Raw genomic sequence first — 26,338 nt, 5'->3', positions numbered from 1 at the left:
CCACAATCTTCCCTCTTGTTAGAAATTTTCAGTCAATTAACTAGGGAATATACCTTGTCCATTTGGTGATGAATATTAAAATGACCATGTACAAAACTCAGTGACACAAAGTGCTTTTTCCCCAACATTTGTATTGGGGGTGAGGGGAATGGGTTAGATTGATAAAACAATTAAAATGCAAAAAAAAAGTAGGCAGGCATGAAATATGACAAGATATATGTTCTTAATTCTCCATAAAAAAACAAATGCTAAAGCAGACATTTTATAAGAGCGTTAACATATTTATTAAAAGGGACATTTATTAGAAACACAGAAAAACAAAGAGTGACATTTATGAAATAGAATACTGCAACAAATAATCAATTAATGACGAATAAAACCACTCAAGTCTTATGTCTAAAATTCACAGATATATGCATATTAACTGCAACAAGACATGTTCCATTAGTTTATTTACATAGTGGGATTCCCCTTTAGTAATTGTGTACACCACACTATAGCAGAAGGTATTACATTGTTTAGGAAAATACACACATGCAAAAACACGTCTATCACACTTGCTGAATATAAGCAATGTAGACCTCCATTGCATTTGGGGATGAACTATTTGGAAACCATCAGAGATATTGCACGTCAAACAACATGAATCAGAACTTTAGAAGTAGGTAATACCAGTCGATTGCACTATATTATTTGTTCAAATATTCATGAGTATATTGTTACTGGTGCAGTCCAATTCCAGATCCAGGAGGGCAGGTGTGATGTTTCTAATATATTTGGGAAGAGCATTGACAAGTAGCTTTGCAACTTGCCTTAATAATGTCATCATCAGAGCAATCATCTTTAAATGCTTTACAGTTTGCATATTTATCTTCGTAGGGACAGGGATTTGCTAGAAGGAAAAAGAAAGAATGAACAAATGATATAGTAATTAGATTACAAACAATGTTTATTTTTGCAGTTCAACTGTTTCTCCCTGTCAGCGTACAGATAGGTGACGGTGTTCAGTAATCCACTCATTTAACAGAAACAATAGTATGATTTAATCAGATGTTCATATAGACTGTGGTGAGGACGGAGATACTAATAGAAACATATACCTGAATGTGAGAAAGCTTATGGAAGGATAACAAAATAACACAGTGACCTTATGAATATAAAAAAGGCAGAATTAGTGGAACCAGCATCTTTGGTGGAACATGTTTAATTAAGAATCATGGCCACATGTCAGACATTTTCCTCCAACGTTCTGGGGCAACAACAGTTTCTTATTAATCCCTATGGAACAACAACTGTTGTTTACCAATTAGGCATAGCCTGCTCATGCAGGCTACGCCTGCATGAGCAGGCTATGCTCATCCTATTGTAGGATTACACCACATGGTGGTGTTGTGTGTTTATACTTCAGCCACATTTATCCGCATGGTGTTTATTTAAAAATGATAAATCTAGCACATAGGTGATGTTGGTACTGGAATTTGGCAGGAGTGGCTGGGCTGTTTTTTTTGCCAGTTCGAGTGGAGTTCTATGAAGTCTTTAAGGTCCTGGCACTTACTATTTTATATATTAAGCACTGCCTTGAAAAATCTTCTTATTTTGAGAGTGATCACAGAGACTAGCTAATGTTTTGATTTTCTCTGATCTTGTAGGATTTTTAGAGGACTTTGAATCCCATGCTCTAGTCAATGGATCGAAAGGTTGCAAATAAAGAGTTATAATGTAACGAAGTAGCTAGGATTCATCTAGTGTTTGTTCTAGTGTATCTGCAATCAGGAGTTCTTTAGAGTTAGCTCAGTGGGACTTAAACAAAACTGAAACACTAATGTACTGCTTGCACTAACTCAGAATCGTGTGCATTAATTGTACTAATAGCTTTACCTCAATGATATTGTCTCTTAGGATGTTGTGTTGCTTAGATACACAGTTGTGCAGGTAAATTTAAAATCATGAACATCTGTGGGTGAACATGTGCAGAAGTATTTCACGGATGCATTGTCAATGTGTCCTACATATCCAACACATAGATTATATCTTCTGCACATAGCAAATACCATAAATGTGAACAGTTATTTGGCTCCAATATAATCCAATCACACAGAGGCTCACATTAATTATCAATCAATTTCAACAAAAGTAAAGTATATCTACAAAGTCAAAAAACAGCATTGAGTTTGAAACCATTAGGTCCAACATCCACTTTGTGTCTGCTGTTACAGCACCCAGTTGTACTTGATGTAGCTAGTGTGCCACCACATTGGCTTTATCTATCATACAAAAATCATGTTGTGGATTGTGCCATCCAGTTAATGCATACACAAAGTGCCATGATAACAACTTCCTCTTGATAACGCTTCTATCTTTGACTGGCACTAGAGAAGAACAAGACCAGATGATCTGCAGTTTTAAAATCGGTACTCATGTGTAGAGACAAGCTGACATTTTTCACCTCGGTAGTGCCTGATGTTTTCCCACTACAGCAACAACTTGGGCATATATGTCAGGGACACTCTTGCAAACAAGCCATATGTTGCCAGTAATTACTCTGGGGTGATTATCATTTGTTAGCAGGTTGAAGAAATTTTGTCCACCAAAGCATTTGACACAGTCCTCAGGGAAGAGGTCTTCCATTTTATCACTGGGAAATTTACTTAACTGTGTCTCATGTGATGTCATGTCATGTTGTCCAGTATCTAGTCACTGCCACTAATTTCAAGCATATCAGCTATGATTAGCCTCCCAGCTGTCACCTGTTTAACTAACTTGTTTAAATCAGGAAGATCCTATAGTTGTTAGTTCCATTACTAAACAGCATTGTAGAAGGTATCACTTCCTTGCAAATGGAGACAGAGAAGTACTTCTTTTTTATAAAGAATAAAGCTTCTGTTGCATAAAGTGTACTTTCATTGTATAAATGCAATATGTTGCAGGCAGACAACACGTTCATCAAACATATTACTTTATTATAGCCTTATAGCGCGCCATAGCGGGCTATAGGTCTATTAAAGGCCCGCTGTAGCGATAGAGGCCTGAGCCGAAGGCAAGGGACTTTAACAAGGCAGCAGGACTTTAATAGCCGGTATAGCCCTGCTAAGCAGGGCTATAAGGCTATTAGAACATTCAGCCTCTAGGGCGCAGAGTGTTCTATCAAATTAAACAAAGGCTTTATGGAGCGCAAGGGTATTGAATTCCCCTCAGGATCCCTGAAGCCTTTGTTCACAGTCACAGCGTTGAACAAAGAAGCCAATGGCATGCTTGAACCTCCAGGCTTATACCAGCCTTTATAAGCTCAAAGCTATTCCATTGTTTTCAATGGAGCTTCCAACGTTCCAATGTTCTTATCGTTCTTATCGCCCTGAATTTCTATTTCAAACTATGATCGCTCCCAGTGAACAGGTCTGACATAGTCATTCCTGGCCTAGTAACTGAATGTACGCTATTAAGCCAATCCATCAGTGTTTCTATAAAGCACAACTTCTCACCCAAGAAGGTGTTAATATGCTGGGTCGGCGTGGGGGGAGATAGGTCTGCTGTTTAATCGAAGAACCAAATCTTGAGGTTCTTCCTGAATTGCGGCAGCAATGGTAATTGCCTGAGGTGCAGAGGCAGGGAGTTCCAGGTCTTATAAGCAAGGTAGGAAAAGAAAGACGGATCTTCCTCCATCCATGGTCCTGCAGATATGTGGACTGGTGGCCAAGGCCGGTTGAGTGGAGCAGAGATGTCTGGTGGGGGTGTAAAAGATGAGGCGGTGGTTGAGGTATGTAGGTTCGGCATTGTGGAGGGATTTGCAGGCATGTGTGAGAAGCTTGAAGGTGATTCTTTTGTTGACAGGAAGACAGTCAAGGTCTCTCAAGGGGCTGGTGATGTGGTTGCAGTGTGGGATGTTCTGGATGAGTCTGGTGGAGGCATTCTGGATGCCATTCTGCCAGTGTAGAGTGTGTTGTTTTATTCAATTCTGCTGCTGACAAGCGCATAGGTGACCATTTTCCTTGACTCAGTGTGGATCCACTTGAAAATCTTATGAAGGAGGCGCAGGTTGTGGAAGCAGGAGGATAAAACAGAGTTGATTTGGTGGTCATTGCTAGTAAGAAGTTCAGCATGAAGACCAGGTTTCGTTCGTGGTCCGTGGGTGTGGGAGGGATCCCGAGCACTGCGGGCCACCAAGAGCCATCCAAGATTTTAGTAATGGGAACATTGCTGTTATCTGTACAGGTACTTTGCAACTCAAGCATGGGGGAATTGCGGTGTTCCCCTGATTAGTGTCCGCATTGAAAGAGACATTAAAAAAGACCTGCTGATTTAATGCAACCATGAAAAAAAGAGAGAGATACTGTACTTTCCATTTTGTAAGATACAGGCAGGATCCATTCTTGGGTCTGGTCTAGACAAACACCTCTTGTGAGAGGGTTCTGTGTCATATTTGTTTAAAGTGTTCACATTTTTGGTCAGCCCACAGGTGAAATGTACCTTTTTACATATCCAACTTACAGTGGCGGTTGGTGACAAAGTAGTTCATCTCTGAGATGGTGCAATAATACAGCCACTTGTTTATTTATGTGGCTGGTGCATAACGAAATTCCCTGTAATAAACTTGCTGTGCATAACTGAAAGGTATGTACTGTTACACTTCTTCGCAAGACTGAGGGAGGCTGCTTTCGGAGACTCAGTGTTCTTTTGTTGCATGAGTGAGTACAACCAAGAGGATTTACCTAGCCCATCAGGTATAATCAGATTTGTGGCATGCCTGCACATCTCAGGACCTTGGGGATTCCTATTTGTATTAAAAAGCTTGAAAGTTTCTCAGAATTAAACTCTTCATAACTCAAGTATTTTAAGTTAACAAAGGCGAGAAGTCGTGTTGTGTGCTTATGTGCACAAAGACTCTAGCGGTCCTCAGCAGACTCCTTACAAGCATTAAATAATTGATTGGGTGGTACTTGGGTGTGTCCGGTCAATACCGTTCACAAAGCTGTACGTTCAGTGAACGGTTGCATGCAGCTGAATAAAGACGTGCAAACCTGAGCTCAGTGTATAGCATGGTCCTTTGCATGCTCCTGAGCTGGGACAGATGCTACCCTAGCTGCTTGACAGGGCTTGGAAGGCAGAAAACAGGCATTTGGGTAAATTAACAATATCCCTAGAGGTAGGGAGGACGTAGAGAGCTACAGGGTTGAGTTTAAAGGCACATTAATAAACAGGAAAATTTGCCTTAGGGGACGAAACATGGAGAACCTTGCCACCTCCGGTAACAATGAAGGTGGCAAGACATTCTTGGCATTAGTTAACAATGATACATTTAATAGGGCACCAGCCATGGGGCTAGAGCTGAATGTCACAGCAGATGAATGGGTAGCTCACTTTAGGTCTATCTACTGCCTAGTGACCCAAGGCACCAAGAAATGTAGTAATCTTGTATCATCAACTAACAGTATTGCTATCAGCTTTCCGACTCCCTCTGGAAAGGTATAAAGCACAAAGGGGTCCTTATGGAACTTAATAAATTATATATTGACCTTTGGGCTACCATCTTCAGCATTAGTTTGAACTCAGCTTGCACTGCTTTGTGACACACAGCTACAATAGTACCCATTTTTAAAAGAGGTTACAAACCACTGCTTCATACTCATCTCAATGCTTGATTCAAAAGTAAAGGTTGTGGGCTGCATAATCATAGATCGAATTGTGGCATGGTCTGATGATCTAAATATCCTTTTAAAGGTGCACTATGGATTTACGGAAGGGCTTGGGATGATGGAGTAATGCCTAAACCTTCACCTACTAGTCTGCAAATATATCATAGTAAAGGGGAGGTGGCCTGGACGTAACTAGAGCTTTTTACTATGTTAATTGATCAAAGCCTTGATTTATTTAACAAATGTGGGCATGGATAAGACCTTAGCTGACTTCCCTCGAGCACACTATAAGGGAGTTTCGGCTTTGGTGAGATATGGTGAAAGGCTAAAATGTGCTGACTCATTCACATTAGACCAAGGAGTTGGTCAAGGATGTATCCTCACTCCTAATGTGTTCCTTCTATAATCAACAACCTTAACACATTTCTTATTAGTCATGAATAAGATATGCCCCAGGTAAATTCACCATACCTGCACTTTTGTATGCTGATGAAGCAGTTTAAATGGCTTGGACCCCAATTGCATTAGGAGTTGGATTAATAACTTTGCTTTCCTTATAGGCAATCTTTACCTCCACACAAATTTTGCCAAAATATTTTATATGGCATGTGGCCTAAAATCTGCAAGACCAGAGCCATTTCCATCAAGGTAAATAAAATTGGAGAGATAAATTACTTTCCTTACTTAGGTTTAACATTTGATTCTTGGAGTTCTTGGTCACAGTGTTTTGCAATCTGGTGCTGAAGGTTTGGCCAATGGGTAGGCAGTATATTCAACTGTGCTCAGAACATATGCAACAAGCATGATTAAGGTTTTTATGGATATATATAAACTGAAGCGCCTACCAAATCAGAGTTTATGGAGCAGCTACTTGGTGCTTCTGTCCACAAATAGTTTCAAGGGGAAGAAAATAATGCTGCAGGAACTTAGGCTGCTACACAGTAGTCCCTATTTTTTCCTTCACAAGGAGCAGGGTTTAGACTACATGAAATAACATATCAAACTTGTCCCAAATCTACTATTGGCTATCTGTTTTGTCAAATCCCACCTCTACAAAGGCATATCAGATGACTGCTTAGTGTGCGATTGTGGGTGCACAATTCCTTGATTTCAGCATATTAAACACACAGAAAATATTATAGGTAGACCAGACCTATAATATTTGTAATGTGTTTACTATCAGTGAGAAATCATGGGTCAAAAATTGCTTTAGAGAGTAAATGACTCTTTCCAGAGAGACAATTAAGTTACAAAAACCGTCCATAAGAGATTATGTAATTGTCCAAGTACATGGAATTGCATTTAAAACTGATTTCTAACCCTTGGGAAAAACACTTTTCTGTTGGGGCTATTAATTTATTTATTATTTATTTATTTAAAACACTTGTAAAGCGCGGCTGTCACCTGGCAGGTATCCTGGCGCTGAAAAGCTTACTCCTGAGTTAGAAGCAATGGGAAATTGATTATGGGGGGGTGGATGTGGCGGGGGAGAACTAGGGGAAGAGCCATGTTTTTAATTGTTTCCTGACAGGTAGGAGCTGTGGAATTTGACGAATGTCGGCAGGCAGACTGTTCCAGAGCTTGGCAGCAGCCACTCTGAAAGATCTTCCCCCGATCCTGGCCTTCTTAAATCTGGGTACCGTCACAAGGCAGGCAGTCGCGGATCGTAGAGTTCTGGTTGGGATATACCAAGAAAACATTTGTTGTAGGGGTCTTGGTCCTGATCCGTGTAATGCCTTGAAGACCAAGCAGAGAGCCTTGAAGGCTATTCGTTGCTTCAAGGGAAGCCAATGTAGCTCGGCTAAAGCAGCTGTGGCCGAGGATCTCCTGGTTAAGCTTTGTGTTCATTTGCAAATATTACCACTTTATTAGATACCCTTTGCTGGGTACTGCCTGCTCTTAGGAATGATAGATTTGATTAAAGTTATGTTATGTTATGTTAATAACACTTCTATATCGCGCAGCTGCCCCCGCTAAGGGGCGTCCCGGCGCTTCAGAGAGAGTACCCAACAGTGCTTAATTTGTAAAATATGAAGTCCAGGTGCTCAAATTTTTGTCGGAGGCCACACCCACTTTTCACGACTCCACCCACTTCATCCACTGGCTCCACCCACTCATTTTATGGGCTCCATCCACGTACTCAACTAGCACGTCTGAAAGCTAGGTGCAATACCCAATCAGCAATGGATCCTTGCTCAAGTAAGGTTTTCATAGGAGGTATTGGAATAAACATTTTTGAACCTGGATGTTCCCAATATTAGACGTCTGGGGTTTATTTTCTAGATTATCCAGCTCCTCTTTAAATATTTTCCCTAAATTAATGGTGATTCAAACCTGAATCTGAAATCAAGATGCATTTCATAATTCATCACTTCGGCATAAGGGTCCTCTCAACAAAGCACTAGCAGCACAAATTATCCAACTGCTCTTTTGGTAATTTCTCAAACATAGAATTTAAACCTGCACACATGCTACCACTCTTGGATGCGTATTCAAAATGTTCCAATATGCCACAGAGCATGCAAATTGTCTTCCCAACTCAATATTTCAGATCATGCCACATTGAAGGCTTACTTAGATAAAGCAAAGGTCTTTACAGCCTTTTCTCTCTGATAATGGAGTGGAGTGACAGATTCATGCAGGTTATCAAACAAGATGACATCTGTTTTTACTGCATAATACACCAATCCTGTCCTTTGTATGTTTCATAGTAAAATTATAATATGCGAAGGCAATGGTAAACATGCTAAGCACTAAACACAATTCTATAGCCTCACCCAACTGTAGGCCCGCTAAAATAACGGAGTCAGGTAGGCATGCAAATCAAAATAGGTTTCTCTGGGGATATTCCTCTGCCCTAATAATTTCAGTGTAATTATGAGTGACATTCAATGACTATGAGTGATACTATCTTGAAAGCAAAATCAAGCAATGAACACAGGGGAAACATATAAACAGCAGAAATTACTCTAATTTGTGCAATGAGAAATTCTAAACCAATCCTCAAACTGCTGCAAAGCACCAGAAATGGAAGGGCACTAAACTAGTGCCCTTATTTAGGGTGGCTGCCTGGAGGCTGTGTTTTTCTATAGCCAGGCCCAGGTTCAGGGGTTGTGAGAGAAGGCTACATACATGGGAGTGCTGCTTGGAGGCTGTGTGTCGCTAAAGTCACTCAGGCCCCAGATTAGGGTGTTTTGAAGGAACCAGAGGGGTGTGATAAAGTTTAATTACTGCCACGAATTTTGTGCCACTGAATACAAGCCAAATCAGACCCCTGAAGGTCTGAAGGATCCAATGGAATACAGTCATATGGAGAACAGCTTCCAAAAAGTCTTAATTGAGCAGCTCAAATTATCAGGGCATATGCAGTTGTGCCATGCAGCTATGTGTATGGGCAAGCAAAGTTCTGGCAATGAAACGTTTAACATGACGAACATTGTAATAACCAGCAATAAGGTACTAATAGAGGTGCTCTGTGTTCTTCAATTAATGCGCGATAGAAGAACAGTTCACGACATAGCAGAGGATTCAGAACTGTAATCTGGTGGTGCCATGTAAAATACGCAAATAGTACACCATAGCACCACTTGTTGCCTCGGCAAAATGACTGCCAGTACATTAAGTTTTCAGAAAACCAGCAATGAAGCATAAACCAAGCACTAAACAAATAGGAGAACAACAACAAAAACACCCCTCCCCTCCCAGCTCTCTGCGCCGGACAGCAGAGCGGAGTCTGAACCCATGCCTCCTCACCTCTCTGCTCACTGGTACAGAGTCCCCAAAAGTCAGAAGGCAACCAGCAGTGCCTTCAGATATAATGGGAAAAGGTTTCCACAACATTTTCAGCTGCCACCGGAACCCCCTGGAGCACCTCCAGCAGGTTGACAAGGGAGATACAACAGGTGGCGAGGGCGACACAGGCAGCGAACAGCCCAGCACAGCAGTACCAGACTCGGAAAAAATGCAAAACGCATGACCTTAACGGGCAAGAAACTGCTCAAAAATGATCATGTGTAAAATAATTTCTGGATTCTAGGCCACACTCTATATCACACGTGAGACCCGGTCCTTATGCACGGTGGGGCAGTTCCCACTCATTCACAGGTTACACGCCTCTGTGCACCCGTGAGAGACCGGCTCGGGGGGGGGGGAGGGTTGGGGGCCCGCTCCTCCACCTCCCCCCACCATCATCAGCACCATGGTGAAGCGAGGGCTGTTTATATACCGAAGGAGGGAGGGGTCTGCCTGCGGAAATCAGGGGACAGAAGGGGTTTTACAACAATCAAAGAAGAAAACAAGAATTAAGAGAGGAAAACAGAAAACATAGCCATTTCTAGGGCCGACAATCCTCTCAGTCCCTCATAAAGAAACGCCGTGGCAGCTGCGGGTGGTGTTGCATAAAAGAGGGGCGCTGGGGTTAATAGGGTGATATTTTAGGGGTTAACGGTCATGGGGAACGCCAGGGAGCATTTATTTTACCGACGGTCTCTGGATCGAATTTTAAACTGTGGTGGGAGATTTGTTTTAAGGTGAGGGACCGAACTTGGCTTTGTTAATTAGCATTCGTATAGCGCTGTATGCATTATTGCCTCTCTAGGCACGGTTTAAGTCAGAATTGATCGGCCGTAGGTGTGAGTGGTGAGAGCCAACGTGGTGTTGTAGCTGGCCATTGCAAACCGACTCGGAGCCTGCCTGCGGCAATACCAGCCTCTCCTGTGCACGAGACCCAACAAGGCCTGCAGGCAGACAAAACAAATCAAAGTAGCACACACTGACCTGCACAGCTACCGCCGGCCCTTCGGAACTCTGGCAACGCCGGCAGGGTAATAGCGCAGTCTTGCAAGTTTATTAATTATTCGAGTCCCCGGCCGCCTCTTAAGATCGACCTCACTTCCTTCCTGTAAAGGAAGTGAGGTCATGATACCCACACACGGCGCCGCGCTGGCGGCACAGCTAACACTTGGGAAGACACTGGCAGATTGCAACATTGTAGCACTATGCTCTCACCCAGAGCTCTCTTTAATGAAGTGTACCCTGCTGGCAAGTCTGCGAGGAACTGAGCAGCAGCCAGCGCACAAAGGTGTCAGAGGCGCGTCGACATGGCTGTTGGACAGGTAGATTTATTTTCAAATAATTATAAGGTTCACTGCGGAGTGCGGAGGGAGAAAATGTTGTAGCTCCGGCCCGGTCAAATAAGTGCCGGTGCTGAGCCCCGGAAAGCACCGGCACAAATTAAGCACTGGTACCCAAACACAACACATCAGGTCAGAGACAGCAGCACACAGAGTGAAAGAACTAGGATGAATGAGGGAATAAGTACGTTTTGATAGCCCTCCTAAACTTCAAAAGCTCATCCAGTTCACGAATGTGGGACGGAAGGGAGTTCCACAATTTTGCAGCCAGAACCCGAAAGGAACGACCACCAGCTCTGCACAGCCTAAACCGAGGGACCACCACCAGATTTTGACCCAGAGTTCTCAAAGAGCGCGTAGGCACGTAAAGCAGCATAAGGTTACCAAGAATCTGGGGAGAGGCCAGCTTGAGGATCTTAAAAGCTAGGCAAAGGGTCTTAAAATGGATCCTCTGTGCTGTAGGCAGCCAGTGCAGCAAGCAAATGGTATTCTCAGCAGAACAGAACCTCGGTAAACCTACCTAAAGTGAGCCTTGACATTACTTTTCAAGAATGCTTCACAACTTACAAGTTTGCTGCTTGGTGGGCTGTTTTTTGAGTCTGCAATAAGATGGTGTAGGTCAATATTGTTTTTAATGTGCTAAGGTTAACCAACAGATTTCTACTATCTTGAATGAGTTTGGATGTTATTCTTTTAAGATTAATTTCTAATAATCAAATGAAAGTTGACTTGACTTGACTTGAACTGACATTCTCTGTTTTACAAATTTTTGCTTTTTCCTCCTAGACCCAAAGAGGATATAAATCCCTTACTAGAAAAATACACCATCTCAGGCTAACATTTCCAAAAATGTGAGTTGCACATGAGCCTAAATATAAGTGGAAAGTTCATGATCTAACTAACATACATCAACCTTCACAACTTCACCTTATTGTTTGATATCTGAGACTAAACACTTCCACCACGACTAGGAATCTTAAAAAGGTGCCTATCACCTGTACAGAAAACACCTTTGTCTCACTCTATTTCATTTCCATATTTCCTCATTGTCACTACAAAACACCCATAGGAATGAAACCACCCTCCATAACTCCAACTAGCCAGTAACAATGCTACTCTAGCGCCGAGACAGAATTAAATATTGTTAAAGATCAAATTCCTGTTGCCACCAACACTTCCTAATTGAAACTCACTAAGACAAACAAATTACAAGTCCAGTCTGCTTACACCAAAACAAAAGCACACATTCTGACTCCCCAGTGAAGGCCTCAGCTACTCGTAGACTAATTCCCATGAGTGTTGATACTACTGGCCTCATAATTTATTACAGCCACTCACTATTGACCTGAATTGAAATCTCTTATTTATTCTCCCAATCAAGATATTAAATTGAAACATATGAGATAAAAGTTCTGCAAAGGAAAATTTCTTTCTCTTTCTTCCCCAAGCCCTCCCTACCCATGGATTACATTCTTGAACCCCATTGCAACACACTCAACACGATAACTACTGATAAGCCCCATTGTTTCCTCCACATACATTCCTTACAATGCCCTTCATAAAAACTAATAGTCCATAATATCAGAAGTCACAGCACATTCTATTTCTACAATCCCCAGAGTTAGAAATCCTCAACACAAACCAAGATGAATCTGCTCAAGCAACCTAAAATGGGCAATCACCTCTCACCCCAGTGAGTCATGTCTTAAATATCACATTAAGGCAGCCATTTCAAACTTCAATGTGACTGATGGCCTTATCTAAGATTGTGACTATGAACCGTTTCCACTCAAGGAAACAATTCTGTTCATCCTCAGAAACATTATTGGACCTTATCAATCTACAAGGATGCATTATCTTTCACAACAGAGCAGAAAAACTTGTGTAGTTATTAAACTTCTACACAAGATATTCCTTAGATATAAACAGATAAGATTAATAAACCTCTTTATTCATCACATTTGAGGTTGAATATATAATACTCTCTCATGGCAGGAAAATTAATTAGTTAAATCAATAGTTTTTTTATATATAGCAATGATCATCTCATCTACACTTGTGATCAGATTTTCTTGGGCAATTTGAAACTCCATTTCCGAAAGCGACAAAGACACCCACACATCTTCTCCTCAAATCCTTTTAGTCAGACATTAACCTACTACTACATTCTACCTACTCTGTCCCATTAAGGGCTCTATTTTGAAACTCATTTTCATAAAGTAAAAACAAATGCAAGTCTCCAGCTTTCTCAAATTGACTGGTCAAAATCCCTACTTTATTCCTTTCAGAATACTACCATTAACATGCATCCCCATCCTAAATCAGAGAGGGAAATGGCTACATTTAGAGATATCAAAAAAAGTAACAAATCATCCCTAGACTCCTTTCTTCTCTATTTAAAACTACAAGGAGCTACATGGTGACCTCCTGCAAAACAGTAGAGCAGTAAAATAATGAAAACATAAGCATTATAGACAAACTAGTCCCCCCCACTTCCAAATGAAATGGATCTAAAAAAACTTAGAGTTGGTACAAAGGTGATGTAAAATATTCACAGAGTCTGCTCTAACTACCCTATGTTCAAATATAACAACACTGTCTCTGCCTTCTCTAATAAAATCTTGGCACCCAAAGAAGACAATAGCCAACTAGCTATTATGTTGGATAATCTGCACAGTGATTTGGGTACATAGCATAATTCTGATTAAGTGGCTATAATTTTGGATGCTATATAGTGCAACTGTGCTATGGCCTGATGTGTTGGACCTCTTTGTTTTATGCTAGCTTGATGGGCTCTGACATTTACAGCTAGAAAGGGGATAGTTTGCAGTCAACTCTCTATGTTGCAGGTTTCTCAATAAAACACAGTTGTTACCTTGGTCTTGAATCTGTGTTTGTTCATTTGTAATCTGAGGGATTTGAATATCCTATCTTTTGGTTATCTCCAAAGGTTCTCAGTGGTTTTCCATCATATTTTGTCTGACACACCGGTTGTGGTAGCTCTGCTAGATCATCTGAAACTAGTTAGGAAAGTGGGGTCTGGCTGGCATTCTGTAGGTCAATGGACATCTTTGCTCAGAAGGCTTTGCGCAGATTAATTTTACTGTGCAAAGGATGACTAAATATCGGAGAAATCCACAACAATCGTTCTGTGTAAACCTATAAGCGGAGGTTTTTTTCCACTAACTTTTGAATTTCTAGGACTTTTGTACACGTCAATCAAATCTGCTGATAGTGGAAGTAGGGTAGATGCAGTGTTCATGGCTATCAGTCCAAGTGGACAGTCAATAGGCAATAAGGCTGTGAGGGGTGAGAGAGTCAGATAGTACTTTTTTGTTTGTCAAAGCCAGTGTCAGAGCACATTCGGATTTCTTGTTCATAAAATACTTTTTGCTCACTGGCAAATGATTTTATTTATCTATTACTTATTCTCTCCAAGAACATCAATGCATCTTATTATCCTCAACCATACAACCTTCTATCAGGCCGCACTAAACTGTCCATCCATCCTTCTACTCACAATAATCGTCCCATGTCCCTTTCTGTTTAATCCTTCATCCAAAGACTTTCATCAATCGCTTTCCCATGTGTACTTCATCCATCTTATACCAAGTACATATTCAGCCACCCACACTTGCAGTTATCAACTTACAAATAAACTTTCAGCTTTCAATCTACACTTTCATCCATTCAGCTATGTAACTACACCAATCTACCTGACCTGTCCCCCACCATTCTATGAAACAGCAGACATTCAGCCATCTATTAATCCATGTATAAAACTGCACAGCTATCAATTCATCAATCATTTATTTTAAGCAACATCTACCAGTATGACTGAATTTGTGGCTTACTGCATGTGCATCTGTATATGTGTTGTCTGTGTGTCTATGTTTGCATGTCTGAATTTTTGTAGGGTCTGTGTGCACCTTAGCCCCTGTATTTGGGTTTTCTGTTTATACTTTCTAATCTACAAAGCATCCACACTTCACAACCAAGAGCACATACACATTACATAAACCAGACCTATTTACTTGGTCAGTGCTTGTTCATATCCTTAACATAGATTGTATTTTGGTTAGATGCTGGTGACCTTATACTTTTAAAATATGTAGTCTGTGTCTTTGAGATCTCATAAACGTAAGGAATATCCTAAGAAAAAAAAACCATGGATGGCTCAGTGGGCAAAACTGATTTTGAATGTAGATATTATACTGCAGATTCTTCACCTGAAGAACATCTTCTCAGGTGTCATACTGGTCTGGAAAACATTTCCCCAGCATCAGCTCTCTAGCATTGCCAGGTGCACCATACGGCTCATTCCAGACTCCGTCCACCAAACATGAGGAGAACAGTGACAACAGAGGTTTTGACAGTGCTTTACTTATGGAAATTCCACACCTTCTGAAAGTATCTAAGTTAAATCGCCCCGCCCCCAAAAAAGTAAATGTTCAGAGTTCAACTTCTGTCATAAGTGTTGCAAGCAGATGTCAGAACTGGAGCCACATGAAAATTGCAAGTGGTGATTCTGACCATGACTCCATGCCATGTAATTCTTGTTCTCTGAAGTGCCTAAATATTGTCGGGAAGTGGGAGTCTAAGCTGTTTTAGCCAAGGCCCACAGGGATATCCAAAGGTGCACATCTTTCCCGAAAGGTAAGTCTCATGACAATCTTCCAACCCCAAAAAAAGAGAAAAGGCACCATAGGATGGAGAAATAATGTTCTTCTTTGAGAAGACAGCCATGTGCTGGGAGCTTTTGGAGTCACTTCACTGTTCTCCATCACCTCGGACATCTGTAGAAGCTGAATTCCATGGTTGAAGTTTTACATTAGCTGTTTCCTTCTACTCTGTTGATTCATACTCAGTATGATTTGAATCATCTGTGGACTTTCAAAAAAGGGGTCCCCTTTCAATATGATTCATAGTTATCCATTATCTATTAGTATCAACAGTTTTCAGGGCCAGAGAATTCAAGTCCTCTCAGTTCAGCCATATTTCACTTTAGTTTATCTGCATCTAAACAGCCTTCTTGCTGAAGGTGGTTTCTGTCTCTCAAATTGCCGGAGCTATCACTGTGACAAGTTGGATTGTAGGTTGAGGGGGTTGTGAGCCCATCTCAAGCAACAGCCACAATCCCTGTCAGGGTGAACAACAAAAAGTCACTAAATTAACCTGTGCTAAACCCTCTGGTAACTTGACACAAAAGCAGTCAGGCTAAATTCAGAGGCCACGTGTAAAGAATTTATGCAACACACAAACCGTAATGTAGTGATAATAAAATAAAAAAAAATAAAAAAAGGGGCTTATAAAGCGCTTGGTGACGCCGTCCCGGCGTGTCCCCGCGCTGAGGAGATGGAGACAGAGAGCGGCAGAGACAGATCTACAGAGTGAACAAATGTGTTTTTAACAGCTTCCTGAAAATAGTTTCGGTCCTGGCCAGTCTGATTTCTATGGGAAGGGCATTCCATTGATTGGCTGCTAACACTCGGAAGGAGCGTCCACCCATTCTGGCCCTCTTTATACGAGGTACTTTCAAAAGACCCACGCCCAAGGAGCGGAGTGCTCTATTGGGCATATAAGGGATGGCTAGGTCCTTCAGATAGTCAGGGGCTTTCTGAGAGATTATCCTATAACAAATAAGCAGAGCTTTGAATAGGATTCTTTTCCTAATAGGAAGCCAGTGAAGGGCCAGTAGAGTGGGTTTAGATGCCGTTCTTTTAGGAAGTCTGAGAACTAATCGCGCTGCCGTGTTCTGCAACACCTGGAGTCGCCTTATGTTTTTCTCAGTTGTTCCTAGTAGCAGTACGTTCGCATAATCTATGCGGGAGGTGACTAGCGCTTGGGTCATAGTACGCCTGGCCTCCAAGGGCAGAAGGTCCAGCGTGCGATTTAAGGTCTTCATTATCCCAAAGCATTTCCCTGCTACTTTGTTGACATGGTTCTCAAAAGAGAGTTTGGGATCCACCCAAACCCCCAGATTTTTTGCTTCCTTGCCAGGGATGGGAGTAGGGCCAAGGCACGAAGGCCACCAGTCCTGAGTCCAACTGGTATCCTTTCCCCCTATCACTATTACCTCAGTTTTCGAACCGTTGAGCTTCAGGCAGTGTTGGTTCATCCAGCCTGAAAGCTCCTGCATACATGCTTTAAAATTGGCCGCTGCTAATGTGGGTGTCTGTGATAGGGAGATGAGCAGCTGAGTATCATCGGCATAGGATACTAGTTCTATGCCGTATGATTGAACCACGTCTGCCAGGGGAGCCATGTACAGGTTGAACAGGGTGGGGCTCAGGGCAGAGCCCTGAGGCACCCCCTGTTCTAAGGCTATGCTGTCAGAAAGACACATGCCTCTCTGCACCTGAAAGCTGCGTTCAGATAGGAAGGCTTTAAGCCAGCCCAATGCCGCCTTGGTGACCCCAGCACTACTCAGACACTGTAGCAAGATGGAATGGGCCACAGTGTCGAACGCAGCGCTGAGGTCCAGCATAATGAGAGCCATTGTGTGACCTTCATCCGCTCCGATCCGCAGAGTTTTGGTCGCTCGCAAAAGGGCAGTCTCGGTTGAGTAGTTCTTCCGAAAGCCAGATTGGGAGCTATGCAGTGCCTTATTAGCTTCTAAGTAATCCATAAGCTGAGTATTGACTATTTTTTCGGTCACTTTAGCAAGAAAAGGTAGGAGGGAAATCGGCCTTAGGTTCTCTAAAAGGTCCTGGCTAACATTGGGTTTCTTTTTTATTGGCAGCACTATCGCCTGCTTCCAGTCACCCGGAAGAGAGGCCGAGGAAAACGATAGTTGGATAATGTGTCGAAAATATGGCTCCAATATTTCTAAACTAGCAGTCAGAACTTTAGGAGGGGCCGGATCTCGGGGGGAGCCTTATTTGACACTTTTACATACATCTACCAGTACCTCAGGAGGCGGAACCATGAAGCAGTATAAGCCTGACTCCGTGGGACTGACCTCTATGTCTGCCCTGAGATCATGGCTGACGGCCAGGTTTCCAGAGAAATTCGCATAGATATCCGAGATCTTTCCAGAAAAATATCTTGCAATCTTGTTGCAGATTTCCACTGAGTCGCTGGAGGAGCTATTATCATTCGAGAGTACAGAGATCTCCTTAAAGATTTTGAAAAGTTCCTTAGAAGAGTTCTCTGCTTCATCAATCCGATTTTTGTAATGGGCTGCTTTGGAGTTACGAATTTTTTTATAATACTCCCTTTGAGTTTTTTTATATTGTTCCTTGATCCTTGGACAAAAATTAACGCGCCATTCGCGTTCCAGCTTTTTACAGGCATATTTGAGCGTTTGAAGTTCAGGCGTATACCATGAAGTAGTTTTCCTCGTAATTTTGGAGTTACTCCCAAGACGAATGGGAGCAGTTCTATCGAGGGCTCCTAAAATGCGTGTTTGTAGGTGACTATACGCAGTTTCACAGTCCGTGCCTCCGATCGGGCCTCCTATTGTAAGAAGTTCATTAAAGGTGGTCTGAGAGAAGGATTTCCATTTCCGCCGCGGGTAACGCAGCTCAGAGTCTTTCTTCGCGTCAACCTCGGATGACTGAATACGAAATGGAATGACGAAATGATCGGACCAAGGGACCGGAATCGGGAAGGAAGATTGTACTCTACAGTGATCTCCAAAGATAGGATCCAGGAGGTGCCCAAGTCTGTGAGTGGGGTCCTGATTTATAAGATCAAGCTGTATAGAGTGGAGTTGGGACCTAATGTCACTGGCCTCCCTATCCAAAGGGTCATCAAAGTGGGCATTCATATCGCCCAGCACAAGTACACTCTTTTTCCTAATTGCAAGGTGAGCGGCGGCCTCCAACAGATTAGCAGTAAAATCATACATCCTGCCCGGAGGTCTGTATACTAAGATGCCAGAAAGGGAGGTTTGAGGTCCTATGCTTATTGTAAAAACACCGGCCTCACAGTGGTCAATGCTCAGAGGCAGTAGGGTGCATTGCATAGAGGTTTTAGTAGCAATCGCAATACCCCCTCCCCTGCCATCCTTCCTGTCCAATCTAACAAGGGAGTAGCCAGGGGGGATGGCCTCAATCACATCAGGGTCAGAAAGTTCGCCCAACCACGTTTCGGTAAAGAAAATCATATCATATTCCTCGTCCTCGAGTAGATGATAGATTTGAATGGTATGTTAACCGAAAGAGCGGCAGTTAATCAGACCTGCCTTAACATGCTTGTTTGCATAAGCTATCCTAACTGGATTGGGGGGCTTAAAAGAGCATAGGGGACAGGCGTGTAGGAGGAGCGGCTCCATTGAATGTGCGCAGGTCAGAGGGATATTAGGACAGAGAGCAAGCAGCTCTTCACGCGCATAGCGTAGCGTAGAGGATGAAGAGAGACCAGGGTCCTTGGCCCCGCGCCCCGTCCTGTCGCGGACGGGTGCAGACGGGCTGGACTTTGGCTCGACTACGGCGCGCTTCCGGCGCGCCCGCTGCACGCGTCCGCTGCGCGGCCGCGGACCTCTGCACATTTATGGAGGGGGTAGAGGCGACTAGAGCGCGGATGTTGCAGCCCTGAGCCCGGAAGTGAATGGGCTCCTCCTCCACCCTCCGCAACAAACGTCCAAGATGGGCGCGGCGGACCGGGGCGGGAGTAGGCGGTCAACAGTACCCCAACAGATGCTGTTAGCCAATAGGTAAGGCACAGTTTGAGTAATTATCACAACAGTACACTGAACAAGTTAAAATTAGCAGAACGCGCTAAGTTTAAAAACGCTACTAATTCAGCGCTCACAGTGCATGCTGTGTGCACAAGCGTCAGCAGATAGAGTAAGCCACTGCCACCGGCTGTTCTCCTCTCCACAGCGCGAGTGTTTACAAGCAGGGAATTTATAGAGTTAACATACAGCGCGACTAGAGCGCGGATGTTGCAGCCCTGAGCCCGGAAGTGAATGGGCTCCTCCTCCACCCTCCGCAACAAACGTCCAAGATGGGCGCGGCGGACCGGGGCGGGAGTAGGCGGTCAACAGTACCCCAACAGATGCTGTTAGCCAATAGGTAAGGCACAGTTTGAGTAATTATCACAACAGTACACTGAACAAGTTAAAATTAGCAGAACGCGCTAAGTTTAAAAACGCTACTAATTCAGCGCTCACAGTGCATGCTGTGTGCACAAGCGTCAGCGGATAGAGTAAGCCACTGCCACCGGCTGTTCTCCTCTCCACAGCGCGAGTGTTTACAAGCAGGGAATTTATAGAGTTAACATACAGCGCGACTAGAGCGCGGATGTTGCAGCCCTGAGCCCGGAAGTGAATGGGCTCCTCCTCCACCCTCCACAACAAACGTCCAAGATGGGCGCGGCGGACCGGGGCGGGAGTAGGCGGTCAACAGTACCCCAACAGATGCTGTTAGCCAATAGGTAAGGCACAGTTTGAGTAATTATCACAACAGTACACTGAACAAGTTAAAATTAGCAGAACGCGCTAAGTTTAAAAACGCTACTAATTCAGCGCTCACAGTGCATGCTGTGTGCACAAGCGTCAGCGGATAGAGTAAGCCACTGCCACCGGCTGTTCTCCTCTCCACAGCGCGAGTGTTTACAAGCAGGTAATTTATAGAGTTAACATACAGCGCGACTAGAGCGCGGATGTTGCAGCCCTGAGCCCGGAAGTGAATGGGCTCCTCCTCCACCCTCCGCAACAAACGTCCAAGATGGGCGCGGCGGACCGGGGCGGGAGTAGGCGGTCAACAGTACCCCAACAGATGCTGTTAGCCAATAGGATAACACAACATCAGAAAAATCTCACACCAATTTAGAAAAATAGAGTAAATTGAAATGAATTATTTGACATCAAAACAACAAACATCCAGTCAGTAGAACCAGAGACTTGCAATTTTTAAAGATTTTGGTAAAAAATAGTGCCTAAAAGCACAAAGCGCCAGCTGTGATTATCTGGCCATGCCGGACCAGGACAAAGTCTCAAGTTGAGGCCGATTGCAATGGAGCATATGCCTGATTCAGGGACCATGTTAGACCCACTGAAAAGTGCACATTGTGTTCTTGATGGGGGGGGTTGAGCCACACAGCGGTGGTTCTGAGGAGCAATGCAGTGTCCTGAGTAAGGTTCTGTCCCTTAGCTCATGCTGCATTGGTTTAGAAGAGGAGCTGTTAAGGCTGAGATGCGAAATCTGTATCAATTTGTATTTTGCTGCATCAATTCTGATGAAAATCTGCAAGGGTTGGGATGCAAGCTGTGTCATGCTGCATCGGTTATGATGAGGACCTCTGAGGGTACCCTCGGCTTGCTACATGCAGCATTGGTTTTTAATGGGACCACAGCTGTGCTGGTAGAGCACCTTTATCCCCAGTTCCAAGGGACTAGGACTTGAGAGTCACCACTTGGGTGTTAGGACTCACAGCAGGCAGAATCCACCTGCAAGATGATTAAAGCTTTTTCTGTTCAAGGGGCTCTGATCAGGAGGCCTGCCAACTAGCCCTTGGAGTCCCCCTGGTGTCCCTGGGTTCAAGATGCAGGACCAGTCTTTTTTACTCAGGTAGCTGGGCAGGGCAGCAGCAGGGGGACAGACAAGTCTCTGAAGCAGAGCAGTCCTTCTTATGGGTCTTTCACAGGTCCAGAAGTTATTTGAACAGTGGGACAGAGGGTCCGATTTTTACACCAATTTAAAGTGGAAAAAGATTCTGTAGTTTCATCCTACAGAGGTTTCTGGAATGTTCTGACTCCCTGCTCCGGTCCCATTCTGTCTGGGGGCACAATTGGCTAGTATAAAGTACTTTGTGAGTGAGCTGAGCTATTGGTTTTGAAGTGCAAGTGTAGTGGGTGAAAGCTGTATCCCCTAATATGTCAGAGATGACCCATCCTGCCAGCACCCAGACCCTCTACTGTGATGTTGACTGGGAGGAATACAAAAAGGCCAACTGCCAACTACACCTAGTAATGTGACCCAGGAATAGGCTGCAGGCACCAATTACTAGGACATGAAAATGGCAACTTGCAGAAAGTGGCATTTAGAGAAGTGTAAACTGACCTACCTACTTTCTCCCAATCAAAACTTAGCATTTATTAAATCTGATAAGGCACCCCAATATCATTTTATGGGATAGGTAGGCCTCAGACTAGTGAAAAATAAATGTGTGAGTTTTTCATTATCAGGACATGTAAAACTTAAAAGTACATGTCCCACTTTTCAATTACAATGCACCCTCTCTATGGGGTGTTTAGGATATAACTCAGGGGTGACTTATATGTAATAAAAAACGAGTTTTAGACTTTACAAGGGTGCTATATTGCCAAGTCTAATTTATTGGCAGTTTAAAACTGCTGTTTGGTTGCAATGGCAGTCCTGAGACCTGTTTTAAATAACTGCTTATTGGGTGGCACAAGGAGCGCTGCAGGCCCACTAGTAGCATTTAATGTATAAGCACTGGGTATACGGCATACCACCTTACTGAGGAATTATAGGTACATTAAACATGGCAATCAGGTCTAACTCAATGTCACCAAGTTGTTAGGAGTGAGCACAAACACTTTAGTACTGGTTAGCAGTGGTACATCGCACAGAGTCCTAAGACCAACAAAAACAAATTAAAAAAAATAGGAGGGTGAAAGCAAAACGTTTGGGGGTTACCCTGCAGAGAGGGCCAGGTCAAAAATGCACCCTTCCCTGATGTTTCTCTCCTCCTCATCCCTCCAAAGAAGAAGAATAGCAGCACAGACAGACCCCCAGGAGTGCAGTCTTCTACATCACCCACATGTGCTAGGACACAGTGAATGATCAGCTATTGTGAGCTTTGCTGGAACCAAAAAAAGAAATACACTGTTTTACTTTGGGTCATGATTTAAGATCTGCTATGTTCGGCCACTCCACGTGGCTGCTAACAAGAAACTCATCAGTGGCATGCTGGTGGCTGATATCTGCTGGGTTGCCTCATGGTCATCTTTGCATACTTTTGGAAATGCTTCTGCCTTGTAGCTCAGGCATGCAGTGATATAGATACATGGGTACACAGACAAAATATCGAGTTTTAAATATCGATGGGACAAAATATCGAAGGTAAGTAATATCGACAGTCTTAATATCGATATTAGTATGATATCAGTAATATCAAAGTTTTAAATATCGATGTCAATAATATCGAAATAAATAACTTCGATGTTACTAATATCAATTTTTAAATAAATTTAGTGTATATTATATTGTATTTATTATGTTTTATTATTTATTTTTAATGTAATTTAATTAAATGTTGTCTTTTACTACTGTAGCGGGTTGTGGGTTTATAGGGGAATAGGGTGGGAAGAAATTTAATTATGTTAAATTAATTATTAATTAGCAGGAATTATTAATTAATTAATTGAGAAATAATTTTTAATTAATTTTAATTAATTGATTAATTGATAAATATGGTCTGTAGCGGGTTATGAGTTTATAGGGGAATAGGGTGGGAAGAAATTTATTAATAATTAATTAATTAATATATGTGTGTACATATTTTAATTAATAATCAATTGGTAATTAATTTATTTTCTTGGGTTAAGGGGTATTTTTAGGGTTCAGGGTCAGTTTTCAGTTTTTGGGTAAAGGGGTATTTTTAGGGTTCAGGGTCAGTTTTCAGTTTTTGGGTAAAGGGGTATTTTTAGGGATAAGGGTCAGTTTTCAGTTCATGGGTAAAGGGGTATTTTTAGGGTTCAGGGTCAGTTTTCAGTTTTTGGGTAAAGGGGTATTTTTAGGGTTCAGGGTCAGTTTTCAGTTTTTGGGTAAAGGGGTATTTTTAGGGTTCAGGGTCAGTTTTGGGTTCTTGGGGTACAGGGATATTTTTACGGTTCAGGGTCAGTTTTGGGTTTTTGGGGTACAGGCGTACAGGGTAAAAAACAAAAAATATTACATTAAATCAATTAAATAACATTAAAAAAAATAAAATTACATCAAATTATTAAGTGTTTTATTTATTTTAAATGTAAATGTATTAGTTTTAATTTTGTTTTCATATCTTTATTTAATATTTGTAAAATTATATGTGTTTTAAAATTATTTTTACATTATTATTAATACATTTAAAAAAACGATATTTTTAATTCCGATATTTTTGTACTACGATATTATTTTTTCGATATTTTTGTACTTACCTTTATGAAGATAGGATTCCGATATGTTTGATGTCGATATTTTTGTTCCGATATTTTTGTATTTCGATATTCTGTCTGTCAATATTATGTCAGACATTCAGATACATGACCAGGGCTGTGTTGCATGTCCTCCATAATTAATCAGCACTATTCTATCTCATGTCCTGGAGCATATTGCTAAACTCATTCTTAAGCTGCACAGTCAGCAGTAATATGTATCCATCAGAAGAAAATCTTATATACCACAAATAATGATATTCCTGGAAGAAACATAATCTTCTTTCACATTCATCACTCCCTTCACTTCTTCTATGCTGAGTTAGTGCTATGATTAATCAGTTCTCAAAGTCTGCTAACTTTAAAGTCAAAGTTGTTGAGACTCTCTTAGTGCCTATAAATACACACTGATGAGATACTGAAAATGTTTTAGAGCAGTCTTTCCCAAACTGTGGTTAGTCATGATCTGGATTTAGTGGGTTGTGAAAGTTCTACCAATACATACAGATGTCTTTAACTTATGTATTTATCTTGTCACATTAGCTGTGCTTCAAAGACAGAGGTCAAATGTCAGGCTTTGTCCTTTGATAAAGTGATGTTTATTTTTTTAGCATGGAGGTTGGGGATTACAAATTCCACTAAATTTACAGTAAAAAACAAAAGTAAAGTGAATTATGGGACAAGCCTGTGTGCAAAATAGTTTTATCAGTAAAACTGTATGTTTGTGCAAATGTAATAACCATTTTAAGGCAAACTGTGTTGTCTGTAAATGATAGAAAGCTACATCATTGTGCTTTAGTTACATTAAAAAATCTGGCACCTCATGCCCGTTAAAGCTGAGTGGTTTACGCAAGTTTGTAGTTCTAAAAAGTGGGTAATGGTTCTAAAACGTTTGGGAAGCACTTTATTGGAAATTGACATGACATAGGTTGGTGTTTGATATATGCCAATTTGATGGTGATTGAGAAAGGGAAAAGATTTCCAGACAAGTTTGACACCTGGAAGGATAATTTTAAAATGAAAAATTAACAAGATTATTTAGCCGTCAGAAGTATTGTTACCAAAGGTAAGGAACTTTTCTTTGAATAATGCTATCCAACAATGTTGGTTAAACGTGGTTGGGCTCCAAACTATACTTTAAACGCTTGTAAATATCAAGGAATCTTCCCACAATACATTATCATGAAATACACAAATGAGAAAGCAGTGCCTTAGCGAAAAAGAATATTAGATGTAAAGATATCATATGACACAAACCATATAAAGATACATTTTTCAACTACTGCATTAGATGAATATGTAGGCTAATACACATCCTTTATTACAAAATAGATATAGCTTATTGCCAACATTTAAAATTGCACTATTTCGAGACACATAATGCTTCAACTCTTCCAAGCCAAATACGAATCTAAAAGATCCTTGATCCTCATAGCACCCCTTAGGAATTTGGTAATAGTAATACATATGAGTGGTGTATCCTTCAACACTAAGTTAATACAGTCAATTCTTCATCACATTTTCAACAAGGAATGCACTGGGCACCAAAGTTTCATCCTAGGATGAAACATTAATTTCCTAAAATGTATATTTAGGAATAGCGATTCATTAGCAGGGACTTAATGACTTGAAGGTGCTTGAGCTCTACTTGGGAAACTGAGCTCTTTTGCCGTTAATCCCATCCTTAACATGTCCACGTATTACGCTCAATGCTACATGGTACTCAGTATGTATCAACATATAGGGGTGTGCCCTAATGATCCCACTATAACTGGGTCTGAAAAAAGATAAAAATAAATATTTTATGTAAGGTATATTGTGGGAATAGATCATAAATAAGTTAGTACCTCAATGAATACTTCAATTGGTATCACTGGTATATAGGTGATTTTAAAGTACATGATGTATTTTACTCATTGGTGGGATAATAATCTTCTCTAATGATAATGGTACCTGAATTGTGCCTTTAAAATAAAAATTAAAAGGGAGGAGCAAGATGGAGCCCGTGTAAGACAACGGCTATCTGCCCCTCCCCTGACCAGAGTCTCCCGTTGAGCATTTATCTGGTGCATGCTAGCTGGTTTCTGCTTCAGAGGGCAGTTTCTGCTGGGCGTATCCAGAGTGAACATGTGGGGCAGATGAGTTTGACTGCTTTGTGCTGTGCAACCACAGAAGTGAAAATAATCAACAGCTTCTCATGTCCTCTCCCTTGTTCTCTGTTCCTGCGGCCCCACAGGAATGTGGAATGCCTACCCGTGGAACAAGGAGACTGGCTTTGTCCAACCTGTCAGCCATAACCACTGTACCCACTCCCTCGACCGCCCGCTATGAACCCGGTAAGGAGGCGAGGGGGGGAGGAAATCTGAAGAAAGCATTGGCAAGGGCAAAGTCAAATGTGTAAAAAATGATAATGGACAGAAGGGAGTCAAACGACCTGGGAAGACAGGAATATTTGGGTACTACGTGGTAAC

At 42.0% G+C, this 26,338-nt stretch overlaps 1 protein-coding gene across 1 annotated transcript in view; it reads right to left on the bottom strand.

Moving 5' to 3' along the window:
* Nucleotides 1-267: 267 nt before the first annotated feature.
* LOC147706970 (cysteine-rich secretory protein 2-like) overlaps nucleotides 268-26,338 on the bottom strand; it is a 104,044-nt gene continuing 77,973 nt past the window's right edge. Inside the window, exon 7 of the mRNA XM_086925154.1 lies at nucleotides 268-892. Within this exon, the coding sequence (XP_086781280.1) occupies nucleotides 768-892 (125 nt within the window). The 3' untranslated portion in view covers nucleotides 268-767. The remainder of the gene's footprint in view (nucleotides 893-26,338) is intronic.

The sequence above is a fragment of the Lissotriton vulgaris genome, chromosome 6, assembly GCF_964263255.1.
Source record: "Lissotriton vulgaris chromosome 6, aLisVul1.2, whole genome shotgun sequence".
NCBI classification, from domain to species: Eukaryota; Metazoa; Chordata; class Amphibia; order Caudata; family Salamandridae; genus Lissotriton; species Lissotriton vulgaris.
The sequence above is the reverse complement of the archived record's forward strand: the minus strand, read 5'-3'. Positions and strand labels throughout refer to the sequence as shown.